General features: G+C 53.5%; 4 protein-coding genes across 4 annotated transcripts; 2 read left to right on the forward strand and 2 right to left on the reverse strand.

The window, feature by feature from the left end:
- Positions 1 to 420: 420 nt before the first annotated feature.
- A1O7_09735 (long-chain acyl-CoA synthetase) lies at positions 421 to 2,624 on the reverse strand (the record flags this gene model as incomplete). Its single annotated transcript, XM_007763721.1, has 3 exons — positions 421 to 507; positions 557 to 2,111; positions 2,161 to 2,624. The coding sequence occupies 3 exons, from the start codon at positions 2,622 to 2,624 to the stop codon at positions 421 to 423; spliced, it is 2,106 nt and encodes a 701-aa protein (XP_007761911.1).
- Positions 2,625 to 3,750: 1,126 nt separating this feature from the next.
- Positions 3,751 to 4,684, forward strand: A1O7_09736 (uncharacterized protein; the record flags this gene model as incomplete). The annotated part of the gene is made up of 2 exons (XM_007763722.1): positions 3,751 to 3,808; positions 3,873 to 4,684. 2 exons carry the CDS (start codon positions 3,751 to 3,753, stop codon positions 4,682 to 4,684), a joined length of 870 nt encoding a protein of 289 aa, XP_007761912.1.
- Positions 4,685 to 4,982: 298 nt separating this feature from the next.
- A1O7_09737 (uncharacterized protein) lies at positions 4,983 to 8,117 on the forward strand (the record flags this gene model as incomplete). Its single annotated transcript, XM_007763723.1, has 1 exon — positions 4,983 to 8,117. One exon carries the CDS (start codon positions 4,983 to 4,985, stop codon positions 8,115 to 8,117), a length of 3,135 nt encoding a protein of 1,044 aa, XP_007761913.1.
- A 1,618-nt stretch (positions 8,118 to 9,735) lies between these two features.
- A1O7_09738 (uncharacterized protein) lies at positions 9,736 to 11,887 on the reverse strand (the record flags this gene model as incomplete). The annotated part of the gene is made up of 4 exons (XM_007763724.1): positions 9,736 to 10,665; positions 10,822 to 11,528; positions 11,589 to 11,646; positions 11,732 to 11,887. The coding sequence occupies 4 exons, from the start codon at positions 11,885 to 11,887 to the stop codon at positions 9,736 to 9,738; spliced, it is 1,851 nt and encodes a 616-aa protein (XP_007761914.1).
- Between the last annotated feature and the right edge of the window lie 918 nt (positions 11,888 to 12,805).

Here is a 12,805-nt window from a genome sequence, read left to right on the forward strand (position 1 = left end):
GATCAACCAGTTGTAAGATGTACGCCACTGAACCTGCAAGAGATTCATGGAACGTTCTTAGAGGATGAGGGAGAGCAATTGCTTGAGTGACGGGGCTCTTAGTTCATACTGAATTCTTTTCCGGCTTTGACGGGGTAGAAATGACTGGCTGATGCTGGGAACGAGCTAATATCGGGCTCTCCGTCGCGATATTGCATCTCATATATTGAAATCCCCCTGATGGCTGTCGTGCAGTTATGAACCAGTAAATAGAGCTGATCAGGACGCTGGCCAATACTACATTTAGCAGGATATTATCAGCAAAAGCAAACACTGACACACTTCCTGCTCGTCAATCTGCGGAGGTATCATCTGGGTTTGAGGGAGAGCATCTCGTCGACGCAATTCGACAAGAGGCGCCTCTTCGTAATAATTGTACACTTAGCCACCGTAGGCCTTCTTGATCTCTTTCTCGTATCGTTGCTGAATCTTCTTTCTCTGGACCTTTTGGGCGGGCGAGATGAAACCCTGTACAGGTCAGTCAACATGCTCCTCTTCTCGGAGTTGTTCCACTTACGTTTTGAGGGGTCCATTCCTCATCAGACATGACAATACCGTCAATGATTTCGATGCCTGCAAGACCTGATTCACGGCCTGCCTTCTGTACTTCTTTCAGCACGACGCCATTGAGCTTCTCATCATGCACCATCTCCTCCAGTGACTCTCCTTTGATGCCGTTGGCAGTTGCGATTTTTTGAAGAGCCGCCTCGACCGGCACGATGATCGCAATCGGCTTAGCCTTGTCCTGAGCGGCAAAGACGCAAATGTTCCCCACAACGGGCGCCGTTCGGTAGGAGGACTCGAGTTTCTCGAGGGCAATGTATTCACCGTTGAGCGTCTTGACCAAGTTCTTCTTCCGATCAATGATGCGCAGGTGGCCGTTAGCATTGAACTCCCCGATATCGCCGGTCTTGAACCAATGGTCGTCGGTGAATGCCTCTTTGGTCTCCTGCTCGTTGTCCCAGTAGCCCTCGGTCACCGCCGGTCCACGGATCCAAATTTCGCCCTGAGGAGGCTTGTTCGTCGAGAAGTACCCTGCATCGGGGAAGTCAACCAGCTTGATTTCGATACATCCTGGGATATCGCCCAAAGCGTGCGGATCCCACGCCAGAGGATCTTGGATACAACCCATGGCGGACGTTTCGGTGAGACCATATCCAGAAATCATGGGCGTCACAGCGTAGCTGATGAACTTGATGGTTTCTTCCGAAATCGGGCCACCGCCGTTGAAAGCGATACGGAGGCGTCCGCCGGTAGCATCCTTCAGTTTCTTGAAGACAACCGCGTCCAAAATGCCAGCGCCGGGCATGCGTGAGGAGAGAAGCATTTGCTTCAGGGACATTGCACCCCAGAACATGTTCCGGACCACGAATGAGCCAGCATTGACCTTTGCTAAGATGCCCTTCTTCACACTCTCCCATACAGCAGGCACACCAATCAGAATTGTGGGTCGAAATTCACGAATATCTCCCTTGCAGTTCCGAACAGAGGTGTCAGAGAGAGTCTTCGGGTTGCCGTAGCCCATGGTGCCGCCCCAAAACAAGCACACATTTTCGAACATGTACTCAAAAATGTGCGATTGAGGTAGGTAGGTGAGCAGTGCATCGGCTGGTGAGATATATGGCGCAACAATACTCTGTACACCAGCCATCGCAGCAACAACAGCCTTGTGTTTGATTGTGACACCCTTTGGCGGACCTGTAGAACCAGACGTGTACATGATGCAAGCCAAATCCTCAGGGGACGGAGGCACAGGATCCGCCGGATTGTCCGCGCCTAGCTTTCTCAGCTCATCAAAGCTCAATACTCTTAGATCGGGGTTGGTCGACTTCAGCTTGTCGAGATCAGCCTGCTTCACTTCGGGTTCTGTGTTGTAGATGATAGTCTTCAGGTTCTCCGCATCCTTCAATACACTGATCAAGGTGGGGATGAGATTAGGGTCGAGGAAGATGGCGACGGAGCCGGTCTGCGCCAAAGAATGTCTCAGTCCTTCTTCCCCCAGCGAGTCGTACGCGGTCACGATGGGAATCGACTGCGAGGCAGCAGCGTGCGACATTCCAAGCCAGTGGGCACTAGATTGGTTAGAACAAGCCGGGCGTGGAGAAGAGACATAATGCTCACCTGGTCGCTCCATATAGATGCATTTTGTTCTCTTTCGAGATCCCGAGATGCGCCAGAGCCGAACCACAGTCGAGCGCCAGCTTTTCATATTCGATGAAGCTCATATACTCGTAGCCACTGAGCTCAAAGTATGTCCATTTCTTGTCGACCTCTTGTTCTTGACCATCAACTATCTTCTTGACCTTCTTGACTTCTGTGTGCGTCTTGATGATCTTCCTCGTGCCAATGGCCTTTGCATTTCCAAACTTGGAGGCTGCTCGTTTGAGGTTGTCAAAGATGGTTTTGACATCATCCGAAGGCTGGACGATGAGCTTGTCCTTTGCCATAGGATTCCGCCGAGGGATCGTTTCACCCTCTTTCTTCTCGTAGCCGGAAGCGTCTACCGAGAACGGCGGTTTTTTCGACATCTGAGGCTGCACATAACCGTCCACCCGAGGGCGGTTATCATGTTCGAGTGTGGCCATCGTGGGCTACGAGAAATGAGCTCGAGAGGTTACACGATTCGATCACAGTCTCTGAAAGTTGGAGACTGCTGGGGGCGTGCACACTGGCAATCAGTGGCGTACGTGCGGGTACGGCTGAGTTGTTCAGAGGGGAGCAACAGAGATGTTGAAAGAAAGATGAGATGGGTGAATAATTAAAAAGGATGAAATGAGAGGGAGGGTGCCTGTGTTGCGACGAAAGGGACCAGTGTTTGTGGCGGTACGAGGTCTTGAGTGTTGAGATTCGTCGTTTGGAGTCGTGTCAAATGTGTCAGAGTCCCAGCCTCCAGCCTCTAGCCGGCTTGACTGAACCTGCAGCTGCAGCAGTCACTCAGTAAATCAGTGGCCGGTCAGCGGATAGACGAATAATCTGGGGTTGAGCAGCCAGAGATGGATGAGCTAACTCCGTTACGTCACCCCAGGCGACAGAACCAAGAGCTGGGCGAGCTGGGCTATCTAGGCGGCCGCGCACAGGTCACCGGGCCAGTGATGGGTGAGTGATGGCCTGCTCTTGGGCTGAAACAGACGTGGCGGAATCGAGGTTGCGATGCGAACGTCGTCCTGGTTGGAGAGCTCTTGCTGCCCGCAGGACTGGGCATGTGGCAGTGCGCATTTTCATCTTCGCTTCACTCGCATTGGCTTGTTTTGGATGCTCCGGATCAATGCTCGGGCCGGCAACCTTACGACGGGCAGTTCCTCGCGTCTTTACTCCGTACTACGCTCTCAATCTTCTTTCACGGGCCTCTGCCAACCATCACTGTAGCTTCAGGTGTGTGAGCCGGATATCCTGCTAAGTCTACCTGCTGTTACGAGTATTTCACTTTTCTCTCGACGCCATGCTTACTGCTGCTGTTCTCGAAGACCCGAACATCCTGCTGGCTTGAGATTTGTGTGACCCGGCAGCCATAATCACAACATGGGGTGTGAGTCGGATCGCTCCTAGAATGGGCGCTGGTTCTTGCTGTCAGGGTCAATCTCACCGCTTTGACTTGTGGATTGCCGGCACCAGCCGGGCCCATTATGCTTATGTCAGGCCTGCTCTTTTCCGCACGCACGGCCTCCTCTATCGGTCCCTGTCTCTTACCGTCAAGGACCATAAGCAACAGCGATGTCATCACAGCCGCTTGAAGCCGTCTTGGAGTTCCCTATTGAGGATGCCAGCGAAGGTACCCGAGTCCCTTCGGCATTAAATCAGCCCGGCGGATCCTATCTGCTGACATTGAGGCCTAGAAACCTTCCATTGCTTCAGCCAAAAGATCCCGAGCAACAATCTAGGCTTCCTTGATTCCAAAACTGACGTTTTGGAGATCGAGGTTGCTGGGTGCGACTACACAATCATACAGTCTACTGGCCTCCTTAACTCTCGCAGAGAGGAGGGCACCACAGGAGCTGTCTTGTGGAAGATTACTCCTCTTGTCGCTGCTTGGCTGGCTTCTGCCCCTCCGTTACTAGCTGAAGTTCTGCACCAAAATGCGATAGTTGTTGAACTCGGTTGCGGTGTCGCCGGGCTGATCGGTTTGGTCCTTGCACGATTTGTGCAATGCTATATCCTCACAGACCTCGATTATATTCTGAAGCACGTGAAGGAGAACATTATCGCTAATGCGGCCGCTTTGGAAAACAACAAGAAGGCTACGAAGAGGAGAAGCGGTCAGAAAGGGACGGCGGCAGATCATGTTCTCAGGATGTTGCCCCTAGATTGGGAGTGTGACTATGCTCAAAACCTGGAGACAGTTCTACCTGCCGGATCGCCAATCGACCTTATACTGCTCTGTGACTGCGTTTACAATGAGTATCTGGTCGGTGCGCTGGTGCAAACTTGCGCCGATGCTTGCCGACTGGGATCTTCGCGGATCAAACCCACAGTTGTCCTGATTGCTCAGCAGCTCCGGGTGGACACAGTGTTCGAGCTGTTCTTGGACTCGTTGATGAAGGAATTCAATGTATGGCGGGTGCCGGACGCGCACATCTCAGCTGAGTTGCGTCCAGGGTCGGGCTATGCTGTGCATCTGGCCATGCTGAAGTGTGCGGACGGGAATTGATACACCATAGACATGTAAATAGCGGTGGGCGCATCAGCCGAATAGGGTGGCCGCCAAGCCCAGTAGCCCCCACGGTTGTCGAAAGTACCATGGCACCGCATGTTTGGGCGGCGTGTTGTTTCGATCCTTCGCCTACCGGTAACCACTTGACACTGACACCTGCACCTGCAGCTGCCCAGGATAAGATCCTGGTATCCCTGCCATTATCCACATTGCCATGAGCCATCTGTGAGCGTCCACGCTGTTTTGTTGTAGCTAGTTATCGGCCCTGGCGAGGGCGGCATTCTTTCGAGGCAACATGGATTTACGAAGCACCATCCAGTCGACTCTGTCAGCCGACGCGACCGTCCGCACCCAGGCGGAAACGGCTCTGAAGCAGGCCGAGCAGCATGCTGGCTTTATCGGAGCCCTGCTCGACATCCTGCAATCCGAACAGGAGCCGGCTGTGCGCCTGTCCACCGCCGTCTATCTCAAGAATCGAATATCGCGGGGATGGGCCGCAGAACATACTCCCCACCAGCCCATCTCTGAACCCGAGCGAAAACCCTTCCGAGACCGTCTGCTTCCTCTTCTATCCTCGTCGCCGCCGCTGATACGAGCCCAGCTCATCCCGATCCTCCAGACCGTCCTGCAGTACGACTTTCCCGCAAAATGGCCGGAGCTGATGGACGTGACCCTTCAGTTGATGAACACCCAAGATGCCAACCAAGTCTACGCAGGCTTACAGTGTTTACTGGCCATTTGCCGCACATATCGCTTCCGCGCGGGTGAGGAGAGGCAAAATCTGGACAACGTCGTCAATGTCGCCTTCCCGACACTGTTGGGCATTGCGAATCGGCTGGTCAATGAGTCGAGCCTGGAAGCGGGGGAAATGCTGAGAATATGCGTCAAGTGCTACAAACATGCCGTTTATTACGGCCTGCCCGTGCCGCTTCAGTCGCATCAAGCCACGGTCGATTGGTGTACCCTCTTTCTGACCGTCATTTCCAAGAAGCCTCCCGAAAGCGCCATGGTGGACGATGCTGATGACCGGGAACGCAACCATTGGTGGAAGGCTCGCAAATGGTCATATGCCAATTTGAACAGGCTTTTCGTGAGGTACGGGAACCCCACGATGCTCTCTTCGCAGCAGGAGAAGGAGTACGGCGATTTCGCCAAGAATTTCATCACAAATTTCGCCCCAGAAATCCTCAACGGCTACCTGGGCGAGATTGAGAAATGGGTGAGGGGAGACTACTGGCTGAGCAAGCCCTCGCTGTCGTACACGTTGATCTTCCTGGAAGAGTGTGTAAAGCCAAAAGTCATGTGGGACAAGCTCAAGCCGCACATGGACAGCCTCATCAAACACCTGATATTCCCCGTCATGTGTCTGTCCGACGACGATTTAGAGCTCTTCGAGGACAACCCAGCCGACTACCTGCACCGGAAGCTGAACTTTTATGAAGAGGTCTCAGCGCCGGATATGGCAGCAACCAATTTCTTGATTGCGTTGACCAAATCGCGGAAACAGCAAACCCTTGTCATCCTCTCGTACGTCAACGACGTCGTATCACGATACGAGGCTGCTCCAGACGATCAAAAGAATCCGCGAGAGAAGGACGGCGCTCTCCGCATGATTGGTGCACTTGCGTCGGTCATCTTGGGCAAGAAGAGTCCCATCGCCGATCAGGTTGAATATTTCTTCGTGCGACACGTCTTCCCCGAGTTCAGGTCTCCCCACGGCTTCCTCCGCGCCCGCGCCTGTGATACCATGGAGAAGTTCGAGCAGCTCGACTTCAAGGACCAGAATAACCTGATCACTATCTATCAGAATATCATGGAATCAATGGCTGATCCGGCACTGCCTGTCAGAGTCGAGGCCTCGTTGGCCTTGCAGCCCCTTATAAGGCACGATGTCATTCGCATCGCCATGCAGACGAACATCCCGCAAATCATGCACCAACTGCTGCAACTAATGAACGAAGTCGATGTGGACGCCCTGTCGCAGGTGATGGAAGATTTTGTTGAAGTATTTGCCGAACAACTGACCCCATTCGCCGTGGCGCTCAGCACGAATCTCAGAGATACGTATCTTCGCATCGTTAGGGAGATGCTGGAACGTCAGGAGGCCAGATTAGCTGAAACCGGCGAAGGACACAGCGACTACCTGGATGACAAATCCATTGCGGCACTGGGTGTCTTGCAAACGATCGGCACGCTCATTCTCACGCTCGAGGCGACCCCCGACGTTCTGGCCCTGCTCGAAACCATTCTCATGCCGGTCATCACCATCACCTTGGAGAACAAACTGTACGACCTCTATAACGAGATCTTCGAGATTGTCGATTCTTGCACGTACGCATCCAAAGCGATCTCAGAGACGATGTGGCAAGCCTTTGAACTCATGCACAAAACTTTCAAGGACGGAGCGGAGCTATACCTAGAAGATATGCTGCCTGCACTCGACAACTTCGTGTCATATGGCCAACAACGGCTGATTGAACACCCGCCCTACCTCGCGGCTATCGGAGGTATGGTACGAGATATCTTTGCTGACCCTAAGGTGGGAGGCGTCGACCGTATCTGCGGGTGCAAGCTCGCTGAGGCTATGATGTTGAATCTGCGAGGTGGTCCCCTCGACAGCTACATACCCACGTTTGTGACGCTGCCCATGGAGGTCTTGGCCGGCGCCCAGGCAAAGTCGATTGTTAAGAGCTACAAGCTTCATCTGGTAGAGATGGTTATCAATGCCCTATACTACAACCCAATCCTGGCATTACACGTCCTCGAATCCCATGGCTGGACGAACAAATTCTTCTCGATCTGGTTCGGCATGATCGATAATTTCCGTCGTGTCCACGACAAGAAGCTTTCTCTTGCGGCCATCTGCTCACTTCTCACGATCCACGCTGATCAAGTACCTCAGTCTGTCCAGACCGGGTGGCCTCGCCTTCTCACTGGCGCAACATACCTCTTCCGAACGCTTCCAGCCGCAATGAAGCAGCGAGAGGATGCCGTCAAAGCCTCGGACGGCATCTCCGACACGATATCAGACTACGGGTCTGAAGAAGACACGGAAGACTGGGCGGAGGAACCTATCGCTGAAGGCCAAGAATGGGGCCATGTCGACGCGGCAACACTGCCGGATACCAAAGGCGATATCAAGGACGAGTCGCAAGCCTACCTGGACTTTCTCAGCGAGGAGGCCAAAAAATTTGGAGCACTGGCCGATGACGACGATGATAGCATACTTGACGACGACAGTTTGCTGGAGAGCCCTCTCGACAAGTTTGATCCCTATTCGGCGTTCAAGGACTCTCTCGGCAAGCTCCAGGCAGAGCAACCTCAGTTGTATGAGAATCTGACGGCCATCTTAGAACAGAGCGATCGAGATGTCCTGCAGATTGTCGTCAACCACGCCACTGCTGTTCAGCAAGTACAGACCCAGGGATAGCATGGCTGGATATGTACTGCGGAGCAGTTCCTGGCTTTTCCCCCTCCACATCAAGTGGACGACAACCGGAGAAAGGAACAGGTGATGCGAACGATGCATGCCCAGAAGCTCATGACTGAGCAAGTGATTGCGGACGCCATGAACTTGAGCACAAGAGCCAATTCTTAGCTTTTCCGTCAAGGAGATTCTTACAAAAGGCCTCGGGACAATGACAGCGGCCTCTTAATGGACGAGTCTGACTATCCGCGGCCTCCGAGTGAGGGAAGAAATAGTTTTCCAAATCCGCCTCTGAAGTGGGAGATGAGTGGGCCTATGAAAGGGAAGCATCGAAGCCGAAGTGGAAGATTACCCAGCTGGGGAATTGCACCATATACGTTTAGCGGTCTAGCACGTGCCCAGAATTCCCCTCCAAACTACGCATCCTGAGGCCAGCCAGTCAGACATTAAGGGCTTGAAGAGGTCAAGCTCGGACGAACAGCGACGACTGTTTGGCTACATGAGCTCGTGTCTCTCGAGAATGAGTCACCAAGACCTCACCCGCCACCGGCCGATACGCGATATCACTTTCTTCCTGGTCCGGATGGGGTCTATTTGGAAAAGGCGGGAAGCAGGAACAGAGAAGCGCGACAGAGAAAGAGAACGAGGCCAGTATGGGTGCCCACCACATAATCAATTCTCCTTATGTAGATATCTAGCCCCGACACACAACCCGACCAATCAACCCCCCCTAGTGCCCATTCCTCAGACATTGCATGACCATCTGGGCACGCACAATTACATGCTCTGCCCCCACTGTTCACTAAAATACCTTGAATATCATTCACGATTAAGTTGTACGACCCGATACGATGAGAACTACCCCTAGCTACCTTGCCTGGCATCGTCTTGCTCTACTGTCGAGTGTCCGTGTCTGGCATGAACCTTCGAGTGGGTGATCAACACCGTGACCGCAAACACATGCTGTCTTGAGATCATACTGAAACAACATTGGCGTGCTGTGTCTAGACCCTAGTCCACTTGTTCTGTTCAATACCATGCTTGATACTCTCGACGACTTTTGCCATTTTCCGTTCCTTTGTTCCACGCTCCTTCGCTATGCTGACAATAGCTCATAGACAACAGCAACATACACATGACAGTGTGCAGACCGACACTCCTGACGACACATACACATCCCTCGCTTCCAAACAATTTTGTCCTTGCCTTTTACCCGGTGTTTTCTCTAGGCCTCCATGTTCCGTTGTTGGCCACACATTGTACGATTCGTCGCAGTCTCGAGGACTTTCGGGATCCCCAAACCCCCTGATCCTAGCAAAACAGCAAGCCAAGTCCTCTAGGTCGTCCATCATATGCAAAGACTGTCCCATTGCCATCGCTATCCCGCAAAGATCAACCTCTGGAACAGCCAGCCACCAGCACCGCCCGCCAGTATCCACAAAAGCTAGTAAACAGATGTCCATTGATTCCGCAAAGAGTCAAAGCACACGAAGTGGGAAGAAAGGCAAAACACTGTTGCTCAAACATGAAATACGTCGTGCAAGTCGTTAAGTGGTCAATGAATGAACTCCAGTGGTATTGAATCGTGGATCCGGGGATAAGGTTATGGCTGTTGTGGTGTTTAGGCAGGGCTCTTCGCACTTTGAGGGCCACCATTGCGGCGAGAGTGTTGTGAGTCTTCAGTACCAAGGCCCATGTTTTCCATGCCAGTAGAGAGAAAAGCGAAAGGGTCAGCGCTAGGTCCATTGCTGTAGAAGCCATTGTGTGGGACGTTGCCAGGTGCATTCGTGTCAGCCGCTCCACTGAAAGCAGCTTGGGCAGCAGGGCCGAATGAGGAATGAGACATGTTGCTCGGGGCATATCCAGGAGTCATGCTGCCCATCTGAGGAAATGGAGCCGCTGGCGGGCCTCCCATGCCAGAAGGCACTCCATACTGATGTGGTGGCGGCTGACCGAAAGCTGCGCCAGAGCCGAATGCGGCAGCACCAGGTCCATAGGGGGCAGGTCCGGGAGTGCTGGCCATTGAACCTGGTCCCATCCCATACTCCGAAGGTGGTGCCATCGGGGAGGGATAAGCCGAATCGACCACAACTGCGGCACCAGCGCGAGGAGCACCACAGCGCAGGCAATTAACGTTCTTCGCAAAGTTGTGGTATTGGCAGCCCTCAGCACCGCATCTCCAGTCACCAGCTCTGAAAGGGACAATGCCAGCTCCACCTCGTCCGTGATGTCCGTGTCCATGGTGTCCCATGTGGTGATGATGGCCGCCCATCATGTGAGGAGGTCCGTATCCACCATACGAATTGTAGTATGGGTCAACGCCAGGTGCACCGCCAGCTGGGAAGGAGCATCGGAAACAGGCTGTGCGGCGTTGGAAGTTCGAGAAGCCACATGAAGGACAGTTCCAGTCACCTGGTCGGGGACGGTTCTTGCTTGGAGGGAAAGGCGTCAGGATCTCAGCAGCACGATCGAGGACTCGGCTTGAAGAAGGCGAGACCTCGATAGCCTTCTCACTGAGGGCACGACCGTTCATGCAGAGACTTTCCGCTGCCTGTACCGTCATGATGTCAGTACAAGATCTGAATGTCAAGTGAGGTTCAAGTGAGGTGAGGTGAGTGACAATGGGGGAGGCGAAGTAGGCAGCATGAGAGGTTGAACTGAGTGCGGGCAGAGGTGAAAAGAACTGGGAAATAAAAGTGAGACATACCTCTTCATGTGAAGAGAAGACGGCGAAACCTGAACCTGTAGGCTTGTGCTGATCGGGCGTCCGAAGGGTCCAGAAAGCGATGGGCCTTCCCCCGAACTGGGTAAACCAGCTTTCGAGTTCAGACTGGGTCGTGTCGTGTGGCAACCCGTTCATGTGGAGGACTTTACTCCGTTCTTTCAAAAATGCGTTTACATCAGCTCTAGCATCCATTGGGCGAGTCAAGACGTCAGGATGCTCGTGGGCGGGCTGAGACTTCCGAATGAGGCCTCGCAACACCCTGGCAAGCGTGACGGCCTCTTCCATGGCACGACGGGGGGAGGCAGGCGCCAACGCCTGCAGGTGGAAGGGTAAGTTGTGCTTGATTGGAGCCGACGATTGCACAGGTTCCACCTCTAGGGCAGCACAAATGTTGGCCAGGGAGCTGGGCCCGAACGGGAGGGACTCTGGGTGGTGTTGCTGCCATCGGGCATACTCTGAGCGCAAGTCAAAGGTTCGGGAATGTTGCAGGTAAGCCGGTAGGACGACTGCCTTGTCGCGAGCTTCACGCGGCAACTGGACCCGCAGGTCCCAGGAATCGAGTGTGACGAAAGAAAACTCCAGATTCTTGGAAGTGAGATGCTCCTGAGCGAAATGGTCGAACCGAGTAACTGCATCGCGGAAGGACCCGGCATTGCGAACATGTTCCCAGGTCAGAGTGGTCAGGCTGGCTGTAATTGCAAGGTCAGTTCATGCGAATCTCCGTCTTTCCGACACAAAAAGGGACTCACTGCAAAGAGGAGTGATGGGGGTGTTCACGGGCTTGACAAGGACACTTTCGCGGTAGATCTGGCTCTTCCGTTAGCTGGACCGTCCATTTCATCCGCCTTCCTTTGTTTCCTCCTCTCAGTGGTATGGCCGCCAGAAGACATACCTCGTCACAAGTCTTACTATCGAGCAAGATCCAGCCCAATTCAATCACTTCTGCAGAATCTTTTGTGACATAGACACCATGCTCATCGCATGTTGTCGCAACATGGATGACGACGTAGCGGTCGAGCTTGGGGACTGGGGTGGCCGGGGTCGTCATGCTGGGCTGCGACGGAATTTCGGTACAAGCGATCAGGTGAGCTCGAAGTGAGGGCACACGTCGAGAGACGACAAGCGGACAAATTATTGTGCTATCAAGATTTCCGAACTGTACTGTGGATAGTCAGCCAACGGCCTCAACACTCGGCCGCAGTCCACAATATACCAGGCAAATGTCGAGCCAGAAAAAGCAGAAACCCAACCCAACTCCACTTGCTTGGGATAGGTGATTGCAGAACTGGCGAGGAAGATGGATTGATAGATACAGCCCCACGTTTCTCAACCCCCAGGTAATTAACAAGACGCGGGTGGAAAGAGAGGGAACAGGCAATTGATGGCAATACGCAGTGGCCGCGGAAGGGAACTGGGAAGAAGGGTGAGAGAGTCGTCGACGGAGACGGATATGGAGATGCAGTCTGGGTTGTCAACTTTGTCCAGGCAAAATTCGGGGAAGCTAAACCACAAACTCACTTTAGGACTCGGCCTTTTCTCTGCCACGGCGCTGGGTGCCAGGCTTACAGGTGCGTACTGGTATCCCACGCGGGCCGCTAGCTTTTAAGGACAAAAACGGTGCAGTCTGGCAGACCGGATCGCTAGGTTCTAGCTTCCTGGCTAGACATGATTGTTTCCCTGCCTTTCTAAGCGCTTTTCCAAGTCTGCCACACTTTGAACAATGGTACAGTACGATGTACAAAGGTACACAATTCACCGCCCACATGCGTTGCAAATTATGGGTGACGATTCTCGAACGTCGTGCGTGGAAGTGTGACCTTGAAGCCTTGAGCTGGTGGCCTTTCCCACCTCTTCCGGGATTGCCAGGCGGGGATACCGTGGTAGTGGTCCTCCATGTCGTCCTACGCGTGTTTGATTGACAACAGCTTGGAGAGCAGTGCATCGACAACGGCTGGGAGCCATTCGT

This window comes from Cladophialophora yegresii, assembly GCF_000585515.1.
Source record: "Cladophialophora yegresii CBS 114405 chromosome Unknown aczIN-supercont1.7, whole genome shotgun sequence".
NCBI lineage: Eukaryota > Fungi > Ascomycota > Eurotiomycetes > Chaetothyriales > Herpotrichiellaceae > Cladophialophora > Cladophialophora yegresii.